The sequence below is a fragment of the Pipistrellus kuhlii genome, unplaced genomic scaffold (assembly GCF_014108245.1).
Source record: "Pipistrellus kuhlii isolate mPipKuh1 unplaced genomic scaffold, mPipKuh1.p scaffold_m20_p_4, whole genome shotgun sequence".
Classification (NCBI taxonomy): Eukaryota; Metazoa; Chordata; class Mammalia; order Chiroptera; family Vespertilionidae; genus Pipistrellus; species Pipistrellus kuhlii.
The window spans coordinates 14,456,948-14,472,265 of record NW_023425540.1 but is presented as its reverse complement, the minus strand read 5'-3'; the positions used below and the strand labels follow the sequence as shown (position 1 = coordinate 14,472,265).

The 15,318-nt window shown below is 42.9% G+C and overlaps 1 protein-coding gene across 2 annotated transcripts in view; it reads left to right on the top strand.

Moving 5' to 3' along the window:
• The window catches only part of RETREG1 (reticulophagy regulator 1), a 99,674-nt gene that overhangs the window by 56,483 nt on the left and 27,873 nt on the right, over nucleotides 1-15,318 (top strand). Inside the window, exon 1 of one of the 2 annotated variants that reach the window (XM_036411244.2) lies at nucleotides 2,480-2,975. The exons of the other annotated variant lie outside the window; for it this stretch is intronic. Within the exon in view, the coding sequence (XP_036267137.1) occupies nucleotides 2,941-2,975 (35 nt within the window). The 5' untranslated portion in view covers nucleotides 2,480-2,940. Of the gene's footprint in view, nucleotides 1-2,479; nucleotides 2,976-15,318 lie in introns of those variants that run through there. 2 annotated transcript variants of the gene reach the window in all.

Here is a 15,318-nt window from a genome sequence, read left to right as displayed (position 1 = left end):
ATATTAAATGTATTGGGGTGACATCCTATATAATAAAAGGGTAATATGCAAATAGACCGAACAGGAGAACAATGGAATAACTGATCAAAGTGTAATATGCTAATGATATGCTAAGGTTGCTTGACTGCTCAACATGATGTGCACTGACCACTAGGGGGCAGATGCTCCTACTGGTAGGTTAGCTTGCTGCTGTAGTCTGCCAATCAGGACTGAGCCAGATAGGCCGGACATGCCCTAGAAACCTCCTATGGTCCCTCCTCAGCCAGATCATGCACCAGTGGGGTCCCTCAGCCTGGCCTGCATCCTCTTGCAATCTGGGACACCTTAGGGGATGTTGGAGAGCCGGTTTCAGCCTAATCCTGTAAGATACTCCCCTTGGGACGGTGCCAGAGGCAGGGCTCATGGCTGGTGAACACTGCTATGGCAGTGCGAGCCTCTCCAGATCAGGGACTGTTAGGGCATTAGCCTGTGGCAGGCACAGTGAGGCTTGGGAGCAGCAGGTAGGAGTTGCAGGCGGCATAGAACTGCAGGTTTTGACCCGATCCCTGCAGGCCACCCAGATGGACCGCACCTGTGCTTGAATTCGTGCACTGGGCCTCTAGTAAGTTAATAAGATTATATAGGTTTCAAGTGTACATGATCTGTGCATTGCTTTGTGTGCCCCCATCCAAAGGCAGATCATCTTCTGTCACCATATATTTGGCCCCCTTTACTCCTTACTGCCTTCTCTCCTTTTCCTCTGGTCACCACCATACTATCGTGCCTATGAGTTTTGGTTTGCTTGTTTTTCTTGTTGGAAGCAAGTGAGTAAAAAAATGTATGAAGGAGTGCTTAAAGGAAATGTTTTAGTCCCTATTTCACGGTAGCAAGGGACAGTTCATCTGTTACCGCACTGATCAGTTATCAGGCCTTTAAAATTGAGGGGCAGCTTTCAGAGACATATTCAGTCTGTAGTAACCAGCAGCTAAGTTCAGCAGCAGCTGGGCTCGGATGGTCAAAAAGTAGTCAAATAGACACTTAGGAGAACAAAATGGGAAATCAGTGGGAAAGAGTGGTCAGAACTGAGAGAGAGATCAGAGAATTAGCACTTTTTGTTAAGATTAAATAAAAGTACAGCAGTATTTTCACTGATCATATTTTCAGTGCTTCACCTTTAAGTTCCTTACTCCTGACATTTCTAACAACACAGCCCATTGCTTCAGAGCCGAGAGGCTCCTGCACAGCCTGCTCTGCTGATGGCTGTTTTCTTTCAAGGTCAATGGTATTAGAGTTATGTGTGCAGGTACGTGCACTAACGCAACCTTCGACTTTGAGGTCAACAACTGTAGATCTTGTATGAAATACTGAAGAAATGTCTTGAATTGTGACATGCATGCATCACAAAATAGTTAACACTACTGAAGGAAAACAGGTGATGTGATTTGTTTTGACTTTTTAATTCTTTAATGCCCTAGAAGTCACGTTGACACATAAACGTGAAATACGCAGTAGCTAGGATCAGCTATAATGTGACAACAGAGCACAGGCATTTAAAAAAAAAAGAGAGTAAAAAGGTATATCATTTCTTAATAATTAGATTTTGCTTACTGCCTTACTTAACTTTACAATCGGGAAAATAAAGTAGTTTCAAATATTTATGCAAAAAGTGTTTAGAATATATTCCTAAAGGAATTTCAGTAATATTTTGTTAGTGGTTTTGCCCCCTTTAAATGAGGCTGGAGCTATACTTTCTACTTTTAAATTGAAGTATTTCCTTTAATTGACATGTAATATTATATTGGTTTTGGGTATATAGCATAATGAGTCAATATTTGCATATATTATGAAATGACCACCACAAATCTAGTTGCCATCCGTCACCACACAGTTACACATTTTTCTTAAGATGAGAACTTTTAAGATCTACTCTCAGCAAATTTCAAATATACAATACAACATCATTAACCATAGTCCCCCAGGCTGTCCATGACATCTGCATGACTTATTTTGTAAACGGAAATTTGTACCTTTTGACCACCTCGGTACAAACTTTTCTCTTAGCCTTTTGGTGAAGAGTAGAAGTGATTTTTGCCCTGGTCTGAGACGTGGCAGTCGATGAGGGTGCCTAGTGATGGATGCCTCCGAGGTAGCGATGAGCTGAACTGTGTGCCTCTGTCAGGCTGCTCCCTGAGGACAGAGGAGAGCCCTGCGGGAGGGACCCTTTCGCCCAGAGGAGCACAGAGCCTCCTATCTGTGTGCAAACTGACTCTGAGCTGAGAAGTTTAAATGCCCTAAGGAAAGGTTTTCATCCAACACACTAGCCCTTAAAACATAATTGTTTACGGGCATTTTTCCCCCCTAAGTAAGAGCTCCTTTGCTGAGTGGCAAAAGTGTTCTCAGAACAAACAAACCTCTCAGCGCTGGCAGGTTCGGCCCATTTTGCTCTCCACCCTCCAGCTCCCTCCCGGGGGTTGGAGACCTGATAGCCCGGCTGAAGTTCCAAGCTCCCTGTGGCCACGCTGCCCTTCGGTGGGGTGCCTGGTCATGCCAGGGGGGGGAAAAAAAGAAAGGGTAGGCAGGCCTAGGTGAAGTCATCCCAACAAAGGTTAATAGTTGGGTGGTGACACCGTCTCACACGACTGGACAGAAAATGCGGGGCAGCTGGGCCGAGCTTGCTCCCAGCTGCCTGTCACGGTGCTGGGAGTAAGAGGTGACCTGTTTATTTTTAGAAGGGGACAGTCATCATAACTCAGCTCTTAGCTTCATTCAAGGCAGGCAGGCGCGTTGGAAGTTTGTAAACACCTACTTTCCGAGTAAGGGAGGAGTGCCTTTTTTTCCAAAAAGGAAAGAACTTGACTACTGGGATTTTCCCTCCTGCGGGCGCGGTAGAGTGGGGAAGAAACGTTGGGCACGAAGGTGCTGCAGCCTTCTCCCCGGTCTTAGCATTTTTAAAGGGCAGACATGCCTGAAGGTGAGGACCTGGGACCAGACAAAAGGTAATTACATTATATGTTTACTGCTTCTTGAGTCTATTTCATGTGCTAGTTCTCTTTAAAAAACAACAACAACAACAAAACACAGTATGACTACTTTTAAATGAAAAAAAAATTGGAATGTAATCTCTTAACTCCAGGAAATAGAATTTTCTTTGGCATGAAAGAGACATAAAATTAACTTCATATGCCTTTAGACATATATGGAAATAAGTGTTTTTCTTCAATGAGTAAGTGATGGTATGAAAATTTAAAAAGCATTTCTTCCTACAATGTAAAGTCTATTTGAATGTTTTGATGTTTGATTTTTAACTTTAGATAATAGTTCTTGGAAATCTAAGCTAGTGAACATTTTATAAAATATTTGCATTTTAAAGACTTATTGAATATTTATAAAGGTTAAGTATTAGACTAATATACCAGTTTTGATAATAGAACACTTTAAAAAACAACAACACAGTTCTTATCTTTTAAAATGTAGTCAGTTGAAGCCCATATGCAGAACATTAATTGTATCAATGTTTTTATTAATATCTGGGTCTTAGAAGAGGGGAGAGAGATGGTAAAGAAAACAGACAATTATTCCTACATCACATGTGACCCTATCGAAGGTCTCATTTTTAGCCCCATTGCTGTATTAACGATATTTGTATGAATCAGTTTCCTTGGATTTCTAAATTGGGTCATGGAAATTCAGACATGAAGAAATAGAAAGAAAACAAAGCAGAAACAAATTCACAGATACAGAGAACAAACTAATGGTGGCCAAATGGGAGGGGGTTGAGGGTCTGGGTGAAAAAGGTGAAGGGCTTAAGAAGTGCAAATTGGCAGTTACAAAATAGTCACAAGATGTAAAGTACAGCCCTAGGGGATGTAGTCAGTCCATAGTATTGTGGTGACTAGGTATGGTGCCAGGTGGGTGCTGGACTTCTCGGGATGACCACTTCATAAGTTACATAAATGTCTAACCATCATGCTGTGTACCTGAAACTAATATAATATGGAATTCAATGGAAAAATAAATAAATTTTAAGCTGTTTAAAAAGGAAAAGGGGCTGTTGACAATGTTATTGTCAAAGAAGGTGGAAACTGGTAGCTCTGTATGAACAGGGGTGCCAGTATTTTTGTTGTTATTTTCTTTAAGGTAAGCCCTTTTCAGCCATGGGTATATGATGTAGGATGTATATGTTACTTGTGTTTATGTGTGTTGTGTGTGCTGATTATAATGAGTTGTCATTGTGTCCTTAAAAGCTACTTTTCTCTTTAGCTTTCTAGTTTTTATTTTCATCTAAATTTCTTCCCAGGGCAACAAATGGGAACATTAGGTTGATATTTAATTGGATAATAAAACAACTTTCTATGTAAAATGAGACATGAAATCAAATCCTTGAGGATAGCATTTATAAAAGTGTCTAGATTTAGGACAGGGACTAGCTAACTAGTTTAGAAAACATTTTCAGAGAAATATAAATGTCAGCCTTGGTTCTGAGATGATGGGTTTGATCTACCTGTATTGTGTGTATTACCTCCCCTCAACCCCCTCCCCTCCCATGATAGTCAACATTTCTGAAGGCAGCACTTTCTCTTTTTCTCTTAGCATCTTGCCATTCCAACCAGCTCTCTGCATAGAAATTTGCACAGAATAGGCATTTTGAATAAATACCTGTTGATTGGGATTACTCATAGACCACTACAACAAATATCTAGGGTGCCTGATTATTTTAGACATTGAAGGGAGAGATTTGGCAGAAATGTAATAAGGGTTGCCTTAAGGAAATGGAACATCATCACAATTAAATGATAATTAATTTGGATAATTAAAAATATTTTGAACTAATAGTTTGTGATGTTTAACAACATACATTGTTTTAGAAGAATTTGTTTTGCTGGTTACAAAGGATACACAGACAAGAAGGAGAAAAATCTAATTATTATTATTATTATTACCAAGGACTGATAATATTTTTGCTGAAAATGGGAAACTTCCTCTCACTCCTTTAAAGTAATATACTCCCACTTCCCACTGTTTTATTTTGATGAGCTACCTCCCTGCTCTGAACACTTTATGGTTTTCTATATAATAAGCTCTGCTTTGTATATTTGTTTTCTCCCATCTATGCAGAAAGTAAGAAAGGGTACCCTGGACTGGGTGAACATTGAGAACCGGGCTAGAAATAAAATGTTACTCTTGAGAGGGAATTTTACTCTTGCTAAATTTGAGATTAAGTGCCACTGGAAGACTCCTTGGATGCCACGGGTAAAAGAGAAATAACTATAAGTGGCCACACTTGCTATTAGGGCCTGCGAGCTGCAGGCCATGGTGGAGTCTCACCACAGTTTCTTCATGTTACCTCGGTCCCATTTTGGACTTCAGTGACCTGAATTGCTCTGGAACTGTCAGGGAGCTAACTCTGATTGTAGTGCTTTCAGTAAGTGGGAACCAAATGACATGAAGCTTCATTGGTGTGCCGGGGGCACCCTGTGCCTGCTGCTCACGTGTGTCTGAGGGCATGCCTGCTGGGACCTCCTCCTTGTTAGCTTGTCCCCAGTGATAAACACTCCGGGGAACAACCTCCAAAGGCTCTGTCTGTCCCAGTTTCAAGGTCAGGGGATTCAGGGAGAGGGTGTGAAAGAATGTCATTCTGTAGCAGACTAAGGAAGGCAGAAACCCAAGCAGGAAGCTGAAGAAGAAGGAAAAAAGTGAGGACAGCACCTGGGGAAGCCCCCAGGATCAAGAAATATGAGGAAAATTAGACCCTGGCCAGAGGCCTGGCTCTACAAGGTCCCTTGTTCCATCGTTTTTAGAGCTTCACTGTGGAGGCAGTGGTGCACACCCCAAAGTGGTTAGTACCTGGATGTGGTTAGTACCTGGATGTGGTTGGTTAGTACCTGAATGTGGTTAGTACATGGATATGGTTAGTATCTGGATGTGGTTGGTTAGTACCTGGATGTGGTTAGTACCTGGATGTGGTTGGTTAGTACCTGGATGTGGTTAGTACCTGGATGTGGTTGGTTAGTACCTGGATGTGGTTAGTACCTGGATGTGGTTGGTTAGTACCTGGATGTGGTTAGTACCTGGATGTGGTTGGTTAGTACCTGGATGTGGTTAGTACATGGATATGGTTAGTATCTGGATGTGGTTAGTTAGTGTCTGGATGTGGTTAGTACCTGGATGTGGTTGGTTAGTACCTGAATGTGGTTAGTACATGGATATGGTTAGTATCTGGATGTGGTTAGTTAGTACCTGAATGTGGTTAGTACCTGGATGTGGTTGGTTAGTACCTGGATGTGCTTAGTACCTGGATGTGGTTAGTACTTGGGTATGGTTAGTACCTGGGTGTGGTTAGTACCAGGATGTGGTTAGTAACTAGGTGGAGGGATGTGGACAGGGAAACATTACCTATTCCAGCTGCCAGCAAAGGGAGATGGACCCCAGCTACCACGACTGAGTTCTGAACGTGTCTTATAGAACGTGTCTTATATGACTTATAGAAGTCATCACATGCACACACTCTCTCTGTATGTGTTTATCAATTGTGGGATCTAAGCCAGTGGCTACACCAGGTGGAGGGTGCGGGGTTTGACCCCTGTTCTCATGGAGCATACAGTCTGAATGAGAGAGACAGACAGACACTTAACGTGTTGAAAAATAAGGGCTAAGCTCTTTTCAAAGGGTACTGTGGGAGACTCCTGGCGTGTGTGTGGTATGAAAGAGTAGTTCAGAGGCCTCTCCGAGGAGGTGCCCTGGGTGCTGGGATGTGAGGAGCCGGCCATGAGAGGGTGTGAGGAGGAGGTGCTCTGGAAGAGGCCCCAGTGTCATGAGCTCAGACCCTGAGAAGGGGATAGATTGCCACCTGTAGGAACAGAAAGGCAGGCATGGAGACCCATGAGCAGGAAAAGGCCTGGCCGGGCCCACGGCATCTCATAGGCCAGAGTGGGAGGGTAGATGATAGTCAAGGTGGTGAGACGTCATTAGAGGGTTTGAAGGAAGGGGTTGGGGTGGGGCCACCTAAATCCTTCAGGGACATAATGAGGTTTTTGTGAGTCAGACCGAGAACTTGAGCGCCATTGATAATTTCTCATGGAAATGTGGAATCTGAAGTGTAAAAGTGCTAAGTTTGGGAACATAACTAAGTCCACAGTTGGAAATTAGATGGATGTGCATTTCAGAAATCAGTACAAATTACGCATCAGGAAAATCTAAGCACTGAGGCTGACACAGTGGAAGTTCAAAGACAGTGCTGTTTATTACAGAGTAGAGTGGGGTCACCCATTGGGTGACAGATAACTGGGTCCCCTGTATGGCCTTTATTTTTTTATTTTTTATTTTTTATATATTTTATTGACTTTTACAGAGAGGAAGGAAGAAGGATAGAGAGCTAGAAATGTCGATGAGAGAGAAACATCTACCAGCTGCCTCTTGCACACCCCCTACCAGGGATGTGCCCACAGCCAAGGTACATGCCCTTGACCGGAATCAAACCCAGGACCCTTCAGTCCACAGGCTGATGCTCTATCCACTGAGCCAAACCGGTTTCGGCCCCTGTATGGCCTTTAATAGGTGCTTGGAATCATGACAGAAAGAGAACCACTTTATACAGCGAGTCTGACCATTGGGTGATCTGGGAGGTGGGCTTTCAGTATATGAAGGCTCCAAATCGCCCTCCTGATGTCTTTTTGGACAGGTTTCTCGGATCCATGGTGAGGGAGGGCGATTTGGAGTCTTCTAACCTTGGAACAGGGAATGAGCACTGCTGGGTGCCCCTGGGAGGATCACAGAGAGCAGCTGGTCTTTAGATTGTTCAAAGTACCTGCTTATGTTCTACTCTAATCTAATATTTAACCAATAAGTGGAATATCATAGAAAGGACAACATGCAGTTTTAGCGATTAAGAAGCAAAATATTGGCTGTCACTGTAGGATTCTCTAAAGCTTGGTTATTTGACTTTTCACATAACATAGTAAAAACATAAAACCTCTATTGGAAAAGGCCACTGAGCTTCTAAAGCTGTAATTCCACAGTAGTGATCTCATTTGCTCACAGATCTTTCTGCTCTGCTCTGGAGTGGCGAGCTTCCATCTGGGTTCTGATTATTCCAAGGGCCATTTTATTTAAGAAAACCAAAGCCCTTTGAAGGCGCATGGCCTAGTTAGTATTTGAAAATGGCATTAGCAGTTGCATTGAATTTTATTCTTGGAGGATTTAAAAGAAATTGATTTAAATATAGTTTTTAATCCAGATGTTTTTTATAATTCAGGTTGGCCTGATGAGAGACTTAATTCTACATTGTTGATAAAACGTATCCTTTGATGATACTATTTCTTTAAAAATAGGAGATGAGGCTAAGAGAACCCTCACCAAGAAACCTGACCAGCACGTCCCACTTCAAGCTTTAGGTGAGATGGGTTTCCATAAGCAAGCCTACTGCAGCTTTTGTATGTCTGAAAAAGTCCCTATGCTGCTGTTGGCTTGGAAGAAGGCACAGGGAGGTGAAGTTCACACAGCCATGGAGTGAAGGGCTTGCTCTTTGAAGGCAGGCGGCTGACTCCTGAGCCTGCACAGTTAGACACATACATAGTCAGACGTACGGGGTGGGTCTGAGGCTCAGACAGGTCAGTATGGTTGGCACAAAGGAGAATGGAGAGAGTGACTGGCAGTGAGTGAGGTAGAGAGAGGAGCCCGTGGTTGGGCCTTCTTGGTAGTGGTGTGCTGGTCTCTGGGGAGGGGAAGCCCGAATCTTCGCTTTCATTGATTCCTTTTTGAGACACCCCCCACGGGGTCGCTGAAAGTGGAGCTGGGAAAGGTGCACAGAACTGGTTCTGGAAAGCCTGTGGGGGTCAGCTCCAGCTCATCAAGGACTGTGCCTCCAGCTCACAAAGACTGTTCTTCGATACGAGCTAGCATTTCCTCCCAATTGCTGCGTCTTCTTCATGGACACGTCCTGAGGGCATACGAGCCATTCAGGAAAGGCTTGTTGAAGGGACGAATGCCTTATTTTTCTTCCACCCTCCAGCACAGTCTTGGAAAATGTCTTTCAAGCATAGGAACTGTTTACCACTTTTGAAATCCCCTTTCGACCCAGCTGGGCTAATATTTGAAATTGATTAAGAACCCTACTCTGTCCTTGCTGCCGGAGGTTGTTTGTGTCCGATACCTTAATCTCCAGCTAACAAGCAGCATGCTTCCCAAACCCTCGTGGCTCCCCAAACCCCAGTTCAAGCTGATTTCTAGTTTATAAAACAGGTGACTGGTTTTGGTCATCCGTAAAATGTGATGGAGGTCTCTTTAGTTTCCAACACCAAAGGAGGCCTTTAGCTGGTGTGCATTGGGCCATGGGAAGAGCTGTCCCCGGCCTGTCCCAGAGCTGCCAACAGAATCTGTCCCTAAGAGGAAAAGTCCATTGTGTGGACTTTCCTTACTCCCAGCCCTTTGTCCCTTCATGGGCAACTTGGTATCTACATCCATCCGGTTGTCTTGCTGCTTCTTCTCACTGTGTAAATCTGGGTCCCACAGAAGGTATGTGAGCTCAAGGGCTTGCCCGAGGGGCAAATCTCGTACACAATGTTGTTTTCCCACTGGAGAAATAAAATATAATAGTACCTATAGGGAAAAATGAATATGAAGAAGAGAGGATCGCCCTGGCCAGTGTGGCTCAGATGATTGAGTGTAGTCTCATGCACCGAAAGGACTCTGGTTCATTCCCGGTCAGGGCACAATCCCAGGTGCATGTGCAATTCCCAATCGGAGTGCATATGGGAGGCAACCAATCTATGTTCCTCTCTCACATCAATTTTTCTCTCTCCATCTCCCTTCCTCCCTTCCTCCCTTCCTCCCTCTCTCTCTCTCTCTCTCTCTCTCTCAAATAAATATATATATACATATATATATATATATATATATATATATATATATGTATATATATATATATTTTTTTTAATAAGAAAAGATCAACTGGTATCTACTGCCCTAAAATAATATTTATTTTCAAGGATTTCCTTGGACAGATGTTTTTTGACAAAGTCATAATAATTATATAAGATATATATATATATATATAGTTTTTTAGATCCTCACCTGAGGATATATATATATATATATATATATAGAGAGAGAGAGAGAGAGAGAGAGAGAGAAAACATTGATGCTAGAGAGAAACATTGATCAGTTGCCTCCTATATACACACACAACTGGGGATTGAAACTGCAACATTTTATTAATTTTTTTTTTTTTTTGGTGTACAGGACATTGCATTAACCAGCTGAGCCACCTGGCCAGGGTTGATGTATATAATTTTGTATGCTGCTTTATTTTTCTCTGGGGCATTTTCCAATGGCCTCTAACATTTGGAAGCATTTTTTAAATGTCTACAAAATATCCTACCCTTTGGGTTTTTCCATATATACTATTACTATGTTACTGAAAATGGTTTTGCCATATTGCCCAGCTGGTGTGGCTCAATGGTTGAGCATCGACCTATGAACCAGGAGGTCACAGTTTGATTCCCAGTTCAAAGCACATGCCTGTCCTGCGGGTTCCATTCTCAGTGTAGGGCATGCAAGAGGCAGCCAATCAGTAATTCTCTCTCATTATTAATTCAGTTTTATCTCTCTCTCCCTCTCTCTTCCTTTCTGAAACCTCTCTATCTGTCTATATGAAAATATATTTATGGTAAAACCTTCTACCTGGCTTCCTCTTCTAAAAAAATTGCTGACCATATATAGTGACAGGAGAAGATTTGACTTTGGGTCCTGGCACACAGTGCAATATGCAAATCTTATAACATAGAAACCCACACCTGAAACCTATGTGACCATGTTGATCAATGTCACACCAATCAATAATAAGAAAATATTGCTGACCAATGACATCTCTTCCTAATGGAGAAATGTATAGTTTCTTGATGAATATACTTACTTATATAGAATAACTTTCCATTTCTTTGAAGTTCACATCTTAAGGCATAAACACTTACCTGTTTTATCCATTGTGTAGAGTGACTCTAGGCATGACCTTTGGAATTAAGCAAAGCTATTTCCAATCCTGGCTGCAGATCCCAGCCTCACCATTTACTAGCTGGTGACCTTGGGAAAGTTTCTTAATCTTGCATTTTGTTTACCAGTAAATGGGGTTAATAATACTTTATAGACTTATTTTATATATTAAATATAGTAATCCACATTAAATATTTACTTTATTAGATACCTCATAAGTCCTCAAAAAGTAGTTAATAGTAATAATATTTATGTAAATTGTACATTGCCTTAAACACTACTCAATAGGTCACTTTGAGTGAAAAGACCTTACCATCTGTGGCCTAATCCTTGTGAACACACTGATTATACATAAATGTATGTGGAAGGTACTCTGTATGTACCATCCATTCTCTCTCACTAGATGATGTTCTCAACTAGGGTCCATGCAGAATTGCCCAGTGCATGCTGGCTGGTCTGATCTGGATGGTCTGCGTGTTCTTCATGTTTGGAATATGGCCACAAGGGACATGTGTTTGGTTCACATTGTTTTACCCTTCGTAGGACTGCTTTAACCCAGGTGAGCTTGAGTGTTGTGCCACAGACCCGTGTTAAGTGAATGTACCTCTTGTAGCCGGAAGAAGGATGTCTGCCCAAAGTAGCTGACAGTGAACCAAGTAGCCACAGGAGGAAGTTCTGGTTCAGGGCATGTGTGTATCTCTTGTCCAGTTGGTTTGTTTTAATCTTACGAGCACTGTGAATCTTCTAAATGATCCTATTTCCATCTCTGATATAGCCACTGGGAGGTAAAATGGCAGCTCACTTCTAGCAAGTGTGTGGAATCTTTTGGAATGCATTTTTGCATACTCTTCTTCCCCATCAGGCCCTTCAGCGCCATTCCCTGTGGGGCCACTCCCTCCTTCCATGGCTGTAATAGCTGTGTGCTAAGGCTTCCAGCGAAGAGACCCAGTGGAGGGTGACAACCGTCCCAGGCTCTGTCCCCAAGCTCTGGATGGGCTGTATTTGCTGGATGAAGGTGCTCCATTTATGCAGGTGCACCTTGCAGGCCAACAGGCTCTGCTGCCTTCGGTGTTTATTTTATTCCTTGTTTTCTATGAACTTTTATAAGCCATCTAAAGTTCTTTATGGAAGGGAATGAAGTAAAATAATTCCCAGGAAGTAGCCTCGGCCACTCACAAGTTAAATATATACCTATGTGTGGAGAAACCGAAAATGAAGACTTCCATTCACCTAGTTTCTAACTTCGGACAAGGGGACAGAGGCGATTCTGTTCTAGAGCAGGCCAGTTACGGTGAGATAGGGTGAGAGGAAGACAATGCTTGATGTTGTGCTTGAGAAGCATCAGCTTACAATGCCCACAAGAAAAGCTGCTTTGAAAATCAGTAATTTCTTCAGCAGTCAGACTTCTCCTTTGGCTCAAACTCAGGGATTTCAGTTGTCTCTGGGGCTGGCTGGCCACTTTGCAGCCCAAATGCAGAGGAGGGACCTTCAGGCAGAAGTGAGTTAAAACTCTGTTTATGTTTCTTCAGCTGTTCTTGTGCAATCTCCAGTAAACTCTGAATGGGAAAATAAAAATGACCTCCTGCAGGAATATTGGCTTCTGGGTCGTTGGCCAGAGTAATATGACCTCATCCAGCGTCTCCTCTGAGTTAGACACAGAAATGCAGAAACAGTTCCAACCCTGATCTGCTCTTACCTGTATTTCTTTTGATTTTTCTCTCATGCTCCCATTCATCTGTCCTAACCTCTTTGTTCCTCCTATACCTGCACATCACGGACCTCCAAAACCTGCTGTCTGTGAATCCATATTGACAAAGGTTGGAGGCAAAGCCTAGATGTAGTAATGCATGGCAGTCCATCTAGGTCACAAAGTGTCCTGATGCAGAAATTGGGAAAGAGCGGGAGGGGCCCAGCTGTCCCTGGGAGACACACACAAGTTTAGTGGTGGTCAAGAGGGCAGTGTTGTTGCCCGTCTTAAAAAGAGGCTCCTGTCTGTCTGCCAGGCCCCTCCACCTCCCTGGCTATAGCCTCATTTTTTGCAGGATCCGCCTGCGCTGGGTCTGATTTGTCACCCTGCTGGGTAAATGCCACCTAGGGCTCTTATGGATGTTGCTGTGTAGTTTCGGCAGTTTCTGGGGAGGAATCCAGATTCTGGGTTCCTGTGAATGCACATGTGGGAAGAGGTGAGGGAAAGGCTCGTACCCCCAAAAGCCCCCTCTCTATGATGTATGAGGGGGGCTGTGTTTCAAGGGTGGAGGCTGGTGCTCAGACACCCACATGGGGTGGTGCCTAAGGAGGAGGGAGTGTCGCGCAGTAATTACTGCCATGATGTGGCCTCTGGCTGGCTGTCAACAGAACAAGCAGCTGAGCACAAACACTGCTGGGTGACTCAGGAAGTGACATCCCAGGGTGCTGTTCTAGTTGAACTACAGGCAAGTGCTTTATTGTGAGAAGAAAACAAACCCATCTATTACCTTCAAATTATGCCTATAAAAATTAAACATATAAATTCCATCTTGAGACAAGGTGAGGGGATTACAAAGGTATTTGTATGTTTTGGAAATTACTAGTGTCTGTGTCTTTAAGACAGGACCACAAATTACGTGGCATTTGAATGTTTAGACGTGGCTCTTTTTTTCTAAGAAGTTAGCACAAATGTTTCTGGAATAGCTTGTAATGTGAGTGGTGGATAACTTTCCTTCCAAAGGAATTAAACCGAACATGAATTCTAAATAGCTATAATTTCTCCTAGTCTTCAAAACGTGGAAGACTTTCGCTTAGAGCTATATTTGTTTTGCGAAGGGAGGCTTTGAGGTGTGGACTTTGTTATAAAAGGAACACATACGTAGATTAGTTATAAACCTAGAGTGAATCCACTTGCTTGCTGAAACAAGAAGAGATTTGCTCAGCAAACTAAAATACAACAGGCATTGACGTAGACGATAAAGGAAGTGGCTGATAATCTGATAATCCCTTTTTTTGAGCACAGTGCAGGGGAAAATGGGAAGAAGTCAGGTGTGATGGTTTGATGGCAAAGGGCTTCACTCTTTTGTGCCAACTCCTATAAACTGGAAATGGCGCCTGGGGTTCTGCTAAGGATTATGAGGCCTCTTTGAAAAGGTTCTGGAAAGAATGTGATGACAAATTAGTGTGACCTGGCATGCTTGGAGATGGTTATGAGAGTGAATCACACTGTGCCAAAGTGAGGATGGAGGGTGGGAGTGGGGAGCAGTGGGAGAAGAATCTGTTTGTCTTATTTTGAAGGACCCTAAAAGTTTTCAACGATATCAATGGCACATTGACTCCCTCCAACCCCATTAGTTACCAGTATCCTGAAGCTTAAGAGGGTAGAAACTTCATGTAGGGAAAATCTGAAGGTTAGATGCCTCTTTGCTATATCCTGGATAAACTTCTAGGGCAAGGATTATTTTAAGATCAGAAGGAAACCTTTCTCCTTGTACTACTTTACAAGTCAAAGCTGGCATTTAACATTTTCACCAGTGATCTGACAAGAAGTTGTGTGCTTGTGTTTCATTTATTCTTGGCAGTAGGACTGTTTTTTCAGCCCACACTGTTAAACAGGCATGGGAGGTTGATGGGCTGGGGCTGGAAAGACCTGAAAAGGTCTGATCGGGTTCTACCCAATCTTGTCTGTGTCTGCTTTCTCACCTGGAAAATGGGGGCATTTGCCCACGTGGTCAGTTTGTAGTGAGGATTACAGATACTACAGTGAAGCTCCTGATGTAGTTCCCAGCATTGGGTATATACACAATACGTGGGAGGTGTATATAGGAGAAACTCTTTGAAAGGTTCTCAGTCAGCTTGTTGGGATAATATCTCCATCACTGCTGTACAGGACATGGCTGAAGCCCATGAAACCCTGAACCTAGCAGACCAGTGCAGCCTGGAGGCCAAATCCAGCCTTCAGCCTGTTTTTGAAAATTTAATTTTATTGGAACACAGCTGTGCTCTTTCATTTGCATATTGCCTGTGGCTGCCCTTGTGCTGAAATGGCAGAATTGGGTACAGACTGGATGGTCAACACAGCCAAAAATATTTGCTATCTGGCCCTTTCCAGGAAGTGTTTGTCTACCCTGCTCTAGTATATATCTGCTTCCATATTTGAGTTGTGTGCTTACCAAGTCAGATTTATTCACAAATCTCATTATGCCTATTGTTGTTGCTATTGTATCGATAATTGCATCATTCTAATTATAAATTATGTAAACTGCTGAAATAGGAGATCAAAAAGAGAATTGTTGTGGGAGATTCTGCTGTTTGTTCCCAAATACCCACCTTCTCTACCTTTGATAATAAATCTCAAGTTTTGGCTGGATGATGGCCACTGGTAAT